We start from the raw sequence: 16374 nt of genomic DNA, 5'->3' as shown, positions 1-16374 counted from the left end.
GGAGCTGGATGACCCTGAGCCAATCAACAAGGTCCATCTTCAACCACCCTGTGGGATCACTGAGAGGATAAGATGGGCAAGGAGGAACCGCATATGCTGAACGCTGGCCTCCTCAGAGAAAAGGCAATATAATAAAATAAAATCAGATTCCTGGTGCAATTAGATTTTGTGAGGCTGTAGCAGGTCAGTGGGTCAAATGGGTTATATTTACAGGGTAGGGGAGAAGCATTCTCAGATCTTCTTGGAACCACTGTCTCCAAACTCTAGCCCGGTGTTTCTCAACCTTGGCCACTTGAAGATGTGTGGACTTCAACTCCTGGAATTCTGGGAGTTTAAGTCCACACATCTTCAAGTAGCCACGGTTGAGAAACACTGCTCTAGCCTCTTTAAGATTTCCTTTGAGGTCCAGTTAGGACTCTGCCAGCATTTTCTAATGAAGGGCTTCTAGACAAGAAACTGCCCTCTTTCCGGCCTGTTATTGCTGACAGGTTCATACAAGGATCCCTTCTTCTGTTTACTGTCACCATGACAAAGCAGGATGTAAGAATTTGGATCACTGCCAACTGCAGCCAGATGGCCAAATCAGCAAGATAGGGTGGAAGAAAAGGAAAAATAAACCTTCTCTCATGCAGTGATAAGTGCTTATGACCTAGCCAGAAAGCTACATTCACCCCAATTGACCTTGGCTACTTGTACACATATGCAGCTCTAGGGCACAGCAAAATACCAAATCTTTACTTTCCTAAGCATGTTTATATCTTGATTTTGTTCCATTAAGCATCCATCAAAATAGTGAACAAATCTATTTAGCTTCATGTGCTCTCAGACAATGCCCAGGGATCTTGAAGCATTATTAAGAATGACTTGAAAACGTATGAGTTTCTCAATCAATCAGCAGAGAAACAATTCCAAAGAAAGCATGTCCCTTCATTGTACATCATTTACAGATAACATATTAGAAGAGGCTTCCTCTTTTGGACAGATCGCTTATTCTAAGATGGTGATTACCATCTGCAGCTTTATAAGCATTTGTGTTATAAAATCGATTTTTTAAAAGAATTACCGATTAATTAACTGAAGTTGGGTGTAGTCCAATTTAAAACATTTTAAAGCTGCTTAGCTGAACAGACTAATTGGCTAAAATGTTGGAGCCCTGATATAATGGAAACGCAATGGTCTTCTGACACACAAATCCGCAGAAAGTAAGTGGCATGCTCTGAACTTGCATACTTGTGTCATTTGATGCTGATAATTATATTGACACTTCAGCATGAAGTGTAATGACCCAGGCTCATCTTGGAAGTAAACTAGGCCGGTATTGGTTAGTACTTAGATGAGGGGCCATCCAGGAATTCCAGGACTGTTGGCTAGACTGAGAATTTGAAAAATGTCCCAGAATAAGAGCAAGGGTCTTTTCATAATGCTGCCAAAAACCCCTTCATGGACGTGTTCATGAAATCATCAGGAGCCAAGCTTAGCTCAAGGACCTCACTCATACTGTTTTTATGCTTTATCCTGTGAACTCCCAGAACCCTCCTGGGTGATTATAAAGGTACAGTATATACATTTGAGAAATCAATCAATCAATCCAAGAGGGCAGAAAACAACAACGCATTTGTAGTTTGGAAGTGCTTCCTGACCAGCAACCAGGAGGGAGTTTCCTGCACCAAAAGGAATGCCAGTTGTCAGCTGAACAGGTCTGGTCAGCCCAAAATATATGCGTCTGTAAGACTGGAGGATTTTTAAAGCACCTATACCCAACCTGGTATCCTCCAAGAATGCTGATGAATTAATTGGAACTTTAGGGAGTTGTATCCCTTGTAACAGCATGAGGGCACCAAGTTAGGAAAGCTACTCTTACACAGCCCAGAGGCACAAATGAAACAAACAGGATGAAGCAAGTGGCACCAGCAACTCCCCTTTGGCTGTTTCATTTTATTCCCTTTTCCTTTGTTGACCTCTCCCCCACCCAACATCACTCATACTTTCCTCTCTGCCCTCCTGCGTTGTTTCTTTCCCTTCCTCAACATTTTTTCCCTGAACATTCCCTCACATTTCAACAGCTACAGTTATCTGATGATACCACCCTCTCTTCACTGTGCATGGTTCCACTTTGACTAGGAAACTAACTCTGCTTGCAGTCAACCCTTGAAAGGAAAGCATCTGAGGAAGTAACATGGAGCAGAGGTGAGAAGACTCCCCTTTCAAACACTCCCTTCATCAGGCATCTCTCAGTGTGCAAAACACCAACACAGCCAGGAGACACAGAGACCAGTCTATTTTTACGCAATGCAAACTTTTGCCTAGTGAAAGACAGCAAACATAGTATGTGAACAGAAACCACTACATTTCATAATTGCTAGAAATAAGTACATTTTCTCCCCACATTGATCTGCCAGCTTGCTTAACTCTGAGCTTGGCAAATTCCTACTGGAGTAGAGATTGGTAGGGGGAAGGGCAGAAAAAAGTGGGGGGGTTTTCTTGCACTGAGTTGCAAAATGTGCTCCAAAAGGGTAGGGGTGCCAAGCTAGAAGAATTCAAAATCCACAAACATCCAGGAAGCACTTCTGATAACAGAGAAAAGGGAGCAGCTGTTCAGTAAAATGGAACGAGGCTGGAGCAAGATGGGAAACAACAGATGCAGTGGCCTAAACTTAGCATGTCAGCAGGTCACTTAAATTAGGCTCTCCCCAACACTTCCCCCCCCCCTTCCTGGAAACTATGTCTTTCTCTTTAACAGAGCATAAATAAATTTACTGAAATGATCAATGACCCTATTAATTTGCCAAAATGATCAGCTTCTTGGGGAGGGCAAAAAAGTCCAATACAAAATAATCTGCTGAGCAGAAACACCTTAGAAAATGACCACTCCCACAAAAATAGACACTTTTCCCCTATAAGCTTTTTTAGTCAAGACTGTAGCACACACTTCACTATTTTGGCAAAACCTATGAAATCAAAGCCTGAACAGACGGCCTAAAATTATCTGAGAAGAAACCCACACTCTGTGTATGTGATGTCACTATAATGAATAAGGATGTGCAAAATGTTTCGAGAGTGAAAACACTTGTTTGAAATGGTCTGTTTTTATCCAACTGGAAAAGTTTCAAGACCTCGAGCATTATTACCTCCCAATCTTGGCCTAACGCACCAAATGACAACTGCCACCACTAACATGTTATGGATAAGCATTGCTTCCCTGCTCCCTGCCAGACACAAGTTAAAGCTAGGAACCAAGCTATGGGCAAGCAAGAAGCTGCTGCTTTAATCCCCATCACTGCTAAGGGACAGATCAGATAACAGGTAATGGGAGAGAACTCTAGCCCACCACTGAGAGAGGCCGCCAGAGTAGATTATATTAAACCACATGGACAAAAGAGGACGCTGTCTTATTTGTTCATCTAACCTACTTATGATGGACAGCAATTGCCTAAAGGTTTACAGAGAAAGTTCATTGCTGTCACCTTCCATTTTTCCTTTTAATTGGACAGGCCAGGCTCCATTATTTTCTATGGTGAACAGCCCCAATTTAGACTGAAGCATCTCTGGTTGATGAAGGTTCAGGAAGTAACTGGGAAAGCCAATGTTGAAAGGTAGCACGCAAAACTAGCTAACCTTTTGAGCTTGGAAGTTAAGTAAGGCCATCTCTGGTTAGTACGTGGCTGGGGGACCCCCAGAAAATCCCTGGACTGTAGGCTAGACTGGAAATAAAAAAACAAACAATCCAGAACATATTGGCAAATCATTTCATAGATGTTGCCAAGAAAACTGTGAAATGGTATAGTGGATAAGATATTGGACTAGGACTAGAGACACCCAAGTTGAAGCACCCTCAATCACACAGGCTTACTGGGTGACTTTGGGCCAGTCATTCTCTCTCTCAGCCCAGGGTTGTTGTTGTTGTGGGGGAAATGGAAGAGGAAGTGCTATGTACGCAACTCTGAGCTCCTGGAGAAAAGGAGAGAGATAGCAAGTAAACAGAAATAAATAACTATATGGATGCGTCAGTGAAGTCATCAAGAGTCAAGATCAACTTGAAGCATATCTTACTTTTCATACACATTTTTAAAATAAAGTAACTGATGGAAAACACTATCTTCTGCTGAAGATCATAAAAAGTCCAAGGACTTAAAGAGACCAATAATCATTGTCTTAAGCCTATTAAATCCTAAATAGCCTTGGTTCACCATATCTTAGAGATCAACATGTGGCCTGTTTGGCTTTCAAGGGCCTCAGGGCATTCCATTGTATGTATTAAGTGAATTTTCAGGATAACTTCTACCATGAGTCATACTGAGACAGTGAAGGAACTGAGAACAGGTTTTCTTAGCACCCCTTCCCTTTCATACTGCTGCAGACCCATTAATGCTTTGGTCAAAATGTTTTGAAAGTCACATTTCAGGATCCAATGTTAAACTGACAAAGGATGAAGAAACAGCAGTAGTATATTGATCTGACAACAATCTATTGTCTGGTCTAAGGTGGTCGGGGGGTCTGATGCAGGAGGAAATAAACCCAAATGAGATTAAGAATGTTTTTATTGCAATGGGCAAAATAATAGCCATGAACCCCCAGTAATGAAAAAATCTCTCACTAGACTAGACTCAATACCACTTAAATCTGAACTGGCATAATATGGCAGTATTTCAAGGACATTGCCCTCTCACCTAGGGCTCAGTTACGCGTGCCAATGTGCTATAACGACCCCAAATTTGCTGTTCATTCTCTTGCATAGAAAAGCAAACATAGAAACCACCCTCCTCTGAAATTATTTGCAATATGCTTTATGTGAAAAAAATCAAACATCTAAGTAGCCCTAAAGCATTTCTCTATAAAACACATACCATTCTTTACGCCAGGAAACTGAACTTTCAGAAGAAAAATATAGTTCAAGGTACCAAGAGACTTTCAACTAGCATTTAATCAAGTAAAATCCTATTAATAGTTTACTTCCAATACATATATTTTATCCAGAAGCAGAAGAATTCCACTCACTAATACTTATTCAAATTAAGACCATACTCAGCGGAAGAGGCAAAATTTAGCAAACATGTTTTAAGTTCTATAATTATCCTCAGTTTAAACAAGAAAAGGAGGTTGAAACAGAAGCCTTCCCTTACAGAAAACTGAGCTGAATGCTCTAACTAGATTCCTGATTTTAGAAGCAGAAGGAATGTCTTCTCAATACAGAAGCAAACCCTGGATTTAATCTTGTGATTATTCTCCTTTCAGAGAGATAGGCTTCAAAACCATGCACTAAGGATGCCTGAAAGGCAGACAGAACTCTCCCCAATAAGAATACTCAATGTTTTTGTTTCAAGTGAGAAGAGTTCACCAGACCTAAATGTTGGTAAAGAAGAAAAAATTTGATTGGACTCAATATAGCAAACCTCTGAGGCAGGAGTTCTCAACCTTATTGACTTTAAGATGTGTAGACATCAATCCCAGAATTCTCCAGCAGCATGCTGAGGTTGAGAAACCCTGCTCTAAGGTGAAATGGAAATGGCAACGAAGGGGAATTTCAGGTTGATAGGCAAATAAATGCCTAGAACAGTGATGGCGAACCTATGACATGCGTGTCAAAGGTGATACACCAAGACATTTTGGGTGACATGCCAGTGTTCACCAACATCTGACAACAACTATTCTCCCTGTTGGAGTTACCAAAGAAACTGAATTTGTTTTACTCATATTTTATTTTTGTAATTATTTGACGTTTCTTTATACAATACATAGCAGCACACATGATTGGACTGTATTTTTTTAAATAAATGAATATGTAAATAATTGTTTCTCTTTTGTTCGAGGAGGGGGGTGACACACCAGCAGAGTCAAGTTAGGCATTTTCTGAATTTTTGACATGCCGAACCCAAAAGGTTCATCATCATTGGCCTAGAACATTCAGCACTGGTTCCTTAGTTACAGAGCTTTTCTAAGCTGTATCCAAACCTAGAACTGCTGTTCTAGAACTATTTGATGATTATCAGAGAGGTGCTTGCAATCTTTTCCCTTATTTGCCCATAAGGTTTATTTTCAAGTGGAAACAGACTGTTCTGTTCAGGCTTGCATAAAAGAAGCCTTGTGAACAGCGCTCATCATTCCCAGAAAAAATAAGCAGGGAAGATTGGCATATTCTACCAGACAATAATTTACCCCACATTTTTGGAAGCAGCAGAAAGTACACAGGATTTATACCCAGCAGATGTGTAAATATGTTTGAAAACCACTGGCTTGATGGAGGACTGGTTTTGTGGACATGCTACTATGTCATGCTTCATGACAGAACTCTAGAAAGCAAAATTATCCTGCACGCATAAAAACCCTCCAATATACAATTATTACCTCAGTATTTAGATCCGGATTCAAGGCTTCCTGTAGTCACCTACCTGACGACTTTAAAACAGAATGCTGATTTACATAGGCATTTGGTCTGATCCAACATTGATATAATTCTAGTCTGAAGACCTGGGGTTGTTGCAGACAGACACAGCAGGGTTGGCAGCAGCTGAGATAGGGTTGGGGAAGCAGTCCCTGAAAAGCTCTGGGAAGCTTCAGCTGATTGAGAATACTTCAGCTTGACTTTTGAGAGGTGACAATTACAGGAAACATGCAATTCCCACATTAAAATCACTGGCTACAGGCCTCTTTCCAAGAACAATGGGAGTGATCTACAACAATTGGTCATGATCGATAAAACTATCTGGAAGACAGTATTTTTTCTTAGGAGGCTACAGACTTTAGGCCTCTCAGGAAAAACTCTTCTCCCAGTCCCGCTATCATCAGTGGTATGTCTGGGAAGAATGCAAGAAAATATATTTGAAATTTTCTTTCAGTTCTGGAAACCTTTGCTAAGGGATACCAGGTTAGCTTCCTTTTTTATTCCCCCACCAAATCAGGAAAAAAAAAAAAATTAAGGGAGGCCATTAAATACTGAGTGGGGTGGTGGTGATGGTTCTTAAATTCATTGTATTTTAATGTGCTTTAATCACATTTTTAGTTACATTTATTTATTGCTCATGCCTTCCACTCCATTCATTGGTGGAAAAGCAGGATATAAAGCTAACAGAAGGGCAGTTCTAATTTCCCACGAGGCTGGGGGGACAGAAGCGCAGGATTTAATTAGGCCTTCACAGAAACGATGACAGTGGTTATCATGCAGACATTTGGGCAAAACCCAACCATTCACATCTCAGACTTGCCACAGTTCTTAATATCTAATTAAGGGAAACACAGTCCTTTGTCACACTTTACAGGGGAGCCCTTGACATAACTAGAACACACTAGCATAAACAATTTGGAAGAGCACCACAAAAAGCCAGGGTGGAGGAACCAAGCACAATAAAATTTAGCACATATGAGCCAGAAGTTTTTTTTTCCTAACACATATGTGCAAATCAATTGCACAGGTCAAAGGGAACGAACTCATTATCTCTCTCTATGATTTCATTTTCATGCTAGGATATATTACAAAGGGTATGCAAAACATTTCAAATTCAACCCCCTTTTGATTCTAAAACATAGCTTTTTTAAGGGTGACAAAACGGTCTCAAGCATGAAATGGAGTCTATTTCAATGAACTTGATAGTGTTTTGAGCTTAAAACACTTCCAAAATGATGAAAGAGCCGTATTTTATATTTAAAACAGCCGTTTTGCATTTAAAACAGTGTTCTGAACATGAAAAAAATCTGAATTCAAGATGTTTTGCACACCCCTGTACATTACCAATTACTATGACTGCATATCTATGAGTTACCCATGTCAAGGAAGATAGGGTTAATATCCCTTCACCTATCCAGCATACAAACACAGGAAACAGCCAAGATTCTGCATATCTATCTCTATGCACGTCTGAAGGTCATCGCCCTTTGCTCAGTGGAATCAACATTATATAGCCAGGAAAAATTTCCCCCTCCACACTGAAGTGATAAGTAGCTCCCCAGATGATTTTAGTTAGTAGTAGGAATTAGTTTGCAAAGTGGTGCCCATTTTATTTAAAGTATCAGCAAAAGGAGGAACAAAGTATTCTTCTGCACAGAGGCATGGATTCTTCACCTTGTGCTTAGCTGCATAGCAAACCTGCAGTTTTATTCTAGTCCCGACAGCAGGAGCAAGCAATCAGAGTGGAGTTAAGTCCAAAGTTAAAAACCACTGCCTTTAATTATGCTTCAAGAGCATCCTAGCAGGTTGGTTGATCCTAATTTAGGGAAACGCATTATAAGGTTTGAAAACCAGCCTAATTATTTATTCAAAAATATTTGCATCTACTTTCCTGCTGGGTGACAACAGGGAAGCTGTGCAATAGGGAAAACACTGGCATTTACTCAGAGTTAATTTTGGAAAGGAAAAAATAGGGCCTAGTCAAAGTTAAAAGCACCACGTTTTTGTCAGTCTGCACAGATCAGAGTTCTCCAACCTATGCTGGACAACTATGCCCAGACTTCCTTTGGCTATGCTGGCTGGGACTTTTGGGAATTCCAGATCAATTCACCTGGATGGCTGTCCTATAGGGCAAAGTTACCCCCAAACTCTGCCTCAGATTGCAGATTTCCATGCTGGGAAAGAAGATCTGGAAGAAAGGACCATAAGGTCTTCTGTAACCTCCCCAAGGAGCAAACTAAACAATGACATGTCTTTTGCCACTCTTCTAGAATTTTAGACTGAGAAAGCATGAATCTGTGGAATTCAGTTCCTAACCCAAGATTATCACCCTATCAAACCTCTGCAGACCAGTATAATGCACTCCAAACATAAGATTCAGTGTATGATGACCCTCACAAAATAGTTACAGTAGATGAGGCTTTGCATCAGTCAGGCAGGCAGGGGGAAACAGCAGCAGCCATAAACCCCTGAGCTTGCAGCAGGCCATCAGTCAACCTGCTGTCTTGCTTTTAACCAATTAAAGATCGGTAAGCTTTATCAGACTGTGTAAATGGAGGCCATGAGTATCGTTTGCAAAGGGCACCTTGATCAGACAGCTAAAGTCATGGATAGGTTAGTGGCTCCTCAACATAAGGACAGTGAGCTTCCTTAGCTCAGGAATATGCAGAAATGCTAAGAGCTGCAGCAAGAGGGATTAGAGCATGGCTGGCTGGGGAATTCTGGGAGTTGAAGTCCACTCATCTTAAAGTGGCCAAGTTTGGACAACACTGGATTAGAGGATGGAAACAGGTAGCTTTTGGTTAACAGTGGCAATTGGGACCAGGAACTCTGTCACTAAGTGATGCGGTTGTAAAGCACAATGTCACATGACCACACCAACTTACGGCGACAGTTGTGACAGCTCCAGTTGTGGTCATTAGGTGCGACATCACATGATCTCCATTTGCGATCTCCTGCTGGCTTCCCCATTGACTTTGTCAGAAGCCAGCACTGAAGGTTGCAAATAGCGATTGTGCGTCTGCGAGATGCTGCGATCATCGTAATTGTGAGCCGGTTGCCAAGCGCCCAAATCATGATCATGTAACTGTGGGGATACTGCAACAGCCACAACTTCGAGGACTGGCCATAAGTCTCCTCATTCAGTGCCACTGTAATTTCGAACACTTGATGAATGAATGGTTGTTAACCGAGGACTACCTACAGTCGAGTTTCATTTCTGGGAAAGAGGACAAATGCAGCAGGGAACTTATGAGCTTTCAGATTTTAGAAGAAAAAGCAACCAGAGAAGCCCATTGGCAGGCAGGCAGCATATACATTTTATTATTATTACTGGCCCTGTGGGGAGACCTTCCAGCAACCTCATGTATCCTCTTGTAAAGCCAAACTCTTCCATATCTCTGCAGTGCTTGTACTTTCTGTCACTCTTCTCTGCAAGAAAAACTCACAATCTCCCTTCCCCATCACAAAAAAGCCACTATACTACTCCAACTATATTGCTATCCATTTAAAGTCAGGGAAATAGCTCTATGGCCTTTTGAATCTCAAGAATGGTGACAGTGGGAGTGGGGGTGGCGCGGCAGCAGCAGTGTTCTGTGCAACAAGCTATCCTGATTGCACTGACCCCTAATGGCGCTGAACTATTTCCCAAGGATAGGTAGAAAAGGGCATGCCTCATTTCAGCTGTATTTCCCAAATTTTTAAAAAAATTAGAGTCAAGCTACAACCAGAGGCTACTATATCAAAATAGCTGCTCTCCGATTCTGACTCAAGTCCCAGAGGCCAACTCTTGGAGATGGGAACTTGCAAAGAAGGTACAAAGGTATAGCATACAAGGACAGATAGATGCTTGTGGTATTTATACACCAAGCATAGCCAGCTGGTTTCAGAGTGCCTGGCCAATCAGATATTGTAGGAGAACCATGTTAGTCTAGGGTGGCAAAAATCAGGAGTCTGGTAGCACCTTTTCCAACTCACAACTTTTATTAAAAGGCATAATCTTTCATGAGCTGGAGCTCACTTCATCAGATCTATAGAGTGGCTAAGCTTAAGTTTAACAAAGCTTACACTATTTTATTTATTTAATTTAAAAACCTTATGTCTTTTAATAAATTTTGTTAGCCACAAAAGGTTCTACCAGACTCCTGATTTTTTTGGCAATTAGAGTGAGCTATGTTACACAAAATGTTTCTGAATATAGAGCATTCCAAACCTGAGTGTTTAACTTCTGGATGCCAGCACAAGAATCCCTCAGAGGATTCAGTGTATTGCTTGGGAAATACTGCTGCAAAGAATAACTCAGCAATGTAAAGCATGCAGCTAAAGCAAGCACCACAGATTTGTCTGACGTTCTAGTCAACCGCAAAGAGCAATTCCTAGAAAGGAGACCTTCACCCAGCTCTGGCTGGTGCACAGACTGTGCCTACCAGAAGCAGGAGTTGGGCTGAGAGAGGGAGGGACTGGCCCCAGCTGGCTTTCATGCCTAAGGCTGGACTAGAACTCAGAGTCTCCAGGTTTCTAGCCTGGTGCCTTCACCACTAGACCAAACTGGCTCTAAGCATAAGCTTGTATGAGTATACTACAGTAATATTATACTTGTATTTTGGGTAAAGAACTGGCTTCCTATAGGTTTCAAGTGATGACCTTAGCTTAAAAAGCCTTATACTGCTTGGTTACTTCGTATCTTAGGCCTATCCTTCAAACTGGCCTATCCATTCTGGATGGGGATATTCACCTTCTTTATAGATGTAAGAGGGCTGGCAGCCCAGAGACAATGGTTCTCTAGGGTAGCCACCACCCTGTAGAAAGGCCTTCTCTGAGAGACTCAACTGGCACCTATCCTGCATCCTTTTGGAAGGCAGTTAAAACAGAACTCTGCTGGGGAGCCTTTGGGTTATAATTTGCCACTACGCTAAGGTTGGTGCTTCAGTTATCAATTTCACCACTTTATCACACTGTGAATGTTACGTTTGAATTGGATTTTATTGTATTTTTAGGTTCATTTATGCTATTTACTGCCACCAGTCAGTTCAACAAGACAGTCATTTAAACACTAAATCAAGTCCATCAAAAAGCAGTGATTTTAAAACAATTTTGAATTGAGCTGGTTTGATATGCTCAACAAATCCACACTTTCAGTCCTCTCATTTCCTTCTGTCATTTCTGGTTATCACTGGAAGGGCTAGGATTTCTCATTTATTCAGGATGTACCAAATAGCACCAGAAAGTAAAACTGGGAAAAAGATGTTGGCAATCATTATTCCATGATCAAGACTTTCTATGATCAAGACTTCTGGTCCAGAAAAGTTAACCTGCATTTGTAAAGATGTTGGTGATAAAACATTGCCTTTTTTAAAGAGACAAACATGGCAATAGGAAAACATTTCTATTTTCAAATTTTAATTTGGAACCTAGATAACCTGGTATGTATGGCCCTAGCAGGATTAGGGAACTGCACGTGTGCAACCCCAGGGGGATACAACATATGCCAAATCCTCATTTAACTGTTTCTGGAATGCTATTCAACAAAGTGTCTTCTGGCATCCCTTTCTTATTCATAATCCCTCCTCCCATTTTAGAGACTAACAAGGTGTGACTGACAGATGTTAATATTTAACATCACTCAGAAGTCTCTTTCTGAACAAAAAATCTAAATCTAGCAACCACAAAATAATTATTACTCTCACCCAACCACTAACTCTAATAGCTATTTCACAGGGACCACTGTAATTTTTTATAATATTCTCCAGCAGCTGCTTTTTCTCCTTCACATTTCACATCTGTAGGTATAGACACTATTTTGGAAATGTAACATATTAAGCAAGCCTCAGAAAGTATTTGTAACTGCAGTCTCCAACTACCCCCAAACACTCACTTTTTAACATTAGCTTCTCCGTTGGGGATCCGACGCAGCTTCTTCTTCTTAAGGATTTTGACAGCTCTCCTACAGAGGGTTTCAGAGTCCAGCATCTCCTTGACCTTGCCATAAGACCCTTCCCCAAGCAAGTCTCCCATCAGGTATTTGCCTATGAGCTTGGCCCTTTTCCGCCGAGGCTGGTAGATTACTTCTGTAGAGTCAATACGGTGGATGAAAGTGTCCATGCCCACTGACATCAATTCACCTTCAACAAACATGCCCAACTGCTGGGGCTCATCTAGATCCATCTCGTTTTCTCCCCCCAAGCAAAAATATTTTATAAATCCAGTTCTTGATACACCCAATGCTCTCTTGTGCCCAAAGTCTTTGACTGGAAAAAATGGGTTCAGTGGAGGCAAGTAATAATTTTTCAAAAGACTGTACAGTTTTAACTTAAAATGAAAAGTAAAAACCTATGAGAACTTTTCCATCAACTTAGGAGGATCCTACAGAGATCCAGCACCTCATTCCAATTTACAGTGCCTCTTTTTAAAGAGCATGCATACAGGGGAAGAAATCAATGCAGTTGTTTGCTCAATTTACAATTAGCTTTAACTTTTTGATCTTGTTCTGCTACTCCAAGTCTTTGAAATCAGTTTGTCTTCCTTAGTAAGTCCAAACTATTCTTTTCCTTGAGACCTAAGTCATCTTCGAAAGACTTTCCACATTTGAAATCAAAACATCAAACTGCTATTTTTAAGGGTGTGCCATTGCTTAGCAAGGAATGACAGCTCCTGTTTCCAAACTGTGATGTGAAAAATCGAGGCACGACTTCTGCTGCTCTCACCGCCCAGGTACAACTTGTGTCAAGGATCCTCTCAGCCGTTGGGAAGCTGAAACCAAGTCTCTTTAAAGGAATTTTCAATACTGATTTTAACTGCTTCTTTTTCACCCTTAACAAAGGTTCGAGGCCTTTTGTATCTAGTAAGGGGCATCCTTCAACCACCTGGGGTCTACCTGACACATGATGTGTCACCCCACTGCTTCAGGTATCAAGGCAGGCAGGCAGTGCAAACGTTACTCAAGTTTCCCAGAACTAGGGACCCACCATAAATGGAAACGGTTGTGATTAAGGTCTCTTGAATAACACTCCTCCAGATTAAGTAACTATCCTGGAAAAGGCAAAGAGCTTCTGAGCTTTTTAATTTGGCGAAAATCTATATTTTAAACCATCAATCCATAAATCCAACTTTACTAAGCACATCTCAGAACAGATTTATTATTTATTAATGCCTTGGTCCTGGCCTTTCTTGCTACTGAAAATAATAATCCCCCTCTCTCACACACACACTTTCATTTCTTTTCAAGCTAAATACTGAAAAATGACATCAATAGAACTTGAGCATCAAGGAAAAACTATTCCTAGCATGTGAAAAGGAAACAACAAAAAGAAACTAGCTCCTACTCTAAACACTGTAGTGTTCCCCTAAACTGACATTCAGAAAGCAAGGCACCTGTCAAACACATGGGAAAAATATGAATAAGGAAATTGAACCTGCCATCTTTCTTCAATGTTTTTTTCAGACTCTTAATACCCCAAGCCAATCAGATCAATATTACCACTAAAAGACGCCCTTAAACAAGGTTTCCTTTCCCAAGTTTAAGGCAGTGAGATATCCCCTTTTCTTAGTAAGACTTTCTTATAACTCAGCTTAGCAGGAGATATAACTACCCTCTAAAAAAATCACTCAATGAGTTACTTCCTTTACAATTGGGTGGATACAGGGGAAATCAGCAGCATAAGGTTCCTTAAATTCAAAATGCACACTTACCCTAAAGCCCCCCCAAAAGGGAGAATGCCCATCTTTCCCCAAGCAGAAAGAGGAAAAACTTGAGAAAAGTATTATACTTTTACGTCTGCAAAAGAGAGGTCCAATGAAGGAATTCTTAAAAATTGAAGAATGTAAAAATAATGGGTTTTTTGCCTTAAAAATGATTGTTAGCTGCCATCCATCCCATTCAGAAAGAGACCAATTAAGGGACTTTTCATTATAATTTTCTAATTCCAGTGAAAGGTTTGTCTTATTCAAGAAGGATCATTAATGGGCATCTCCCACAAAAAAGAAATGGGGGATAATTGTAGGTTCTAGGCACACACAAACAGAGAGTATCTACAACACATGAAATTGAAGGGCAAGTAAAAATATTTCCTTCCTGAGAAGGGTCTCCTTTCCCCCAAAACAAGGAAGTCAATTCACCGACCACACACAGAGAGGTCCAATAGATACCTATCTTTCTAAGCACACCCTCATACTCAATCTGGAGCAAAGAAACGGACACCACATTCTTCCCACCTCCATGAAATGAACAGAAACACTCTTTTTCCTTCTCTGCTCCTACCCCTCTCAGCACACACACATACACACCGCCCACCTTTCCCCACGGAGAAGCCCCCGACCTCCCTGTCACATATACACTCGCCTGAACGCCACGACAGGGATGGGCTTCTCTCCAATGTGGGGCCTTCCCTAAAGGCTCCCCCTGCGCGCCCCCCTTCAAGAAAGAGAAGGCCGCGATGCCTCACTCAGCTGGGAGGCAGGCAGGCAGACCCAGCAGAGGGAGCTGCTCTTCACGTATCCCTCCCCGCGGGGCCTACGGAGGAAACCGGGGTTGCCTCTCCACCCAGTGGCAGCGGTGGGGGGCCACCTCTCCCAACGTCAAACCCCCTCGCCCTCTCCTTGCCTTCCTGCCGCCGCAGCTAACACGCCGCCGCCATTTTGTTTACCTCCCCCTCTTCCCCCGCGCCCTCATTGACGCTCAACCGGCTCCTCCCTCGCGCATGCGCGCGCGGAAAAAAGGGGCGGAGCCGCGGCGGCAAGCCGGCTACGGGACTCCCCTCTCCTCCCCGCGCGTTCTTTTTTCTTCACCATGCCTTCCCTTCCCTTCTTCTCTGATTGGCTCAAATATTCCTCTTAGGCGGTCCCCCGTGCAGAGTAGAGGGCGGTGACTGGAGGAAAGCGGGAAGGGGACGGGCTTGATGGAGGAGGGAGGCGGGGCGCAGGGGAATACCGGTTGGGAGGTGGGGGTAGAATGCAGTAGATGGAGGGGTTGTCATGGCGACGGAGGAGGCCGCCGCTCCGGAGATGCCTTCTCCAACCTGGTGCCCTCTGGATTAACCTCCGTGGGCACGAGGGCTAGCAATATGGGGTGTGGTTGGTCAACTCGTCTGGACCGCAATGCATTTGGCGAGACGGCTCCAGAGAAACGAGGGCTGTGTGCACACTACATGTTGAACCATAGTTTATCAAACTAGCCATTACTTGGGTTCACACAATACACTAAGCCAAAGCCAAACCACCGTCATTATGGCTCAGTATGTTGTATCAGCCCAATCGACAGGGTGGATTGAGATGGGAAAGAAACCGTTATCCTGTTCACACATCATGCTAGGTCTGGGAATCCTTAACTATGGTTTATGGAATAAATCATTGTGTCTAAACAATACACTAAACCATGGATGGTGGTTTCCCAAACCCAGTAGTTGAGGTCACACAAAATGCTAAAACAAAATCCGGATTATATTAGGCATTCGCAGAGTGTGTGAGGACACACCTATATTCTTATTTTATTTATTGGGTAAAGTTATAGAGCCACCCATCTCACATACGGTGCATGATTCTGAGAGGCATGCAAAGTTGAAAGCAATACAACAAAATAACCATAACAACAAAAATAATTTAATTAAAACCATTATTCTAATATCAATTGCAGCACAATTATGAGCAACCTTCTTCATTTCGCTTTGGGCAAAATTAAGTCTCTGAGTCATGCTCCCGCACGGTTTTTTTGGGGGGGGGGAAACAGCATGGATCCGGTTTGTGATTCTGGAATGCTTTTTGGATTCCCAGTCTAGCCTATAACCCTACCATTCCCTAAATGAGGGTCTCCCTGTCACAAGGAGTAATTCCCAAGCCTAACCTTTAATGTGGTCTGCACCATCAACCCAGCTTGCGAGGTTAGTGTATGGTACAGTGGGTTGCAACACCAGAAACAACACCAGAGTTGGTTGGAGTCGGGCAGTATCCAAATGTAATAACAAATAAAAATAAGCAACATAAATAAATGGGGTTTATTGTGTAAA

General features: G+C 42.0%; 1 protein-coding gene across 1 annotated transcript in view; it reads right to left on the bottom strand.

The window, feature by feature from the left end:
- STK11 (serine/threonine kinase 11) overlaps positions 1–15070 on the bottom strand; it is an 81485-nt gene extending 66415 nt beyond the window's left edge. The window contains exons 1-2 of the mRNA XM_088149386.1: positions 14976–15070; positions 12252–13405 (exon numbers count right to left, since the gene is read on the bottom strand). Coding sequence (XP_088005512.1) covers positions 12252–12541 — 290 coding nt within the window. The 5' untranslated portion in view covers positions 12542–13405; positions 14976–15070. The remainder of the gene's footprint in view (positions 1–12251; positions 13406–14975) is intronic.
- Between the last annotated feature and the right edge of the window lie 1304 nt (positions 15071–16374).

The sequence above is a fragment of the Python bivittatus genome, unplaced genomic scaffold, assembly GCF_059951505.1.
Source record: "Python bivittatus isolate LINGU-HERP-01145 unplaced genomic scaffold, Pbiv_v1 ctg000580_np1212, whole genome shotgun sequence".
Classification (NCBI taxonomy): Eukaryota; Metazoa; Chordata; class Lepidosauria; order Squamata; family Pythonidae; genus Python; species Python bivittatus.
The sequence above is the reverse complement of the archived record's forward strand: the minus strand, read 5'-3'. Positions and strand labels throughout refer to the sequence as shown.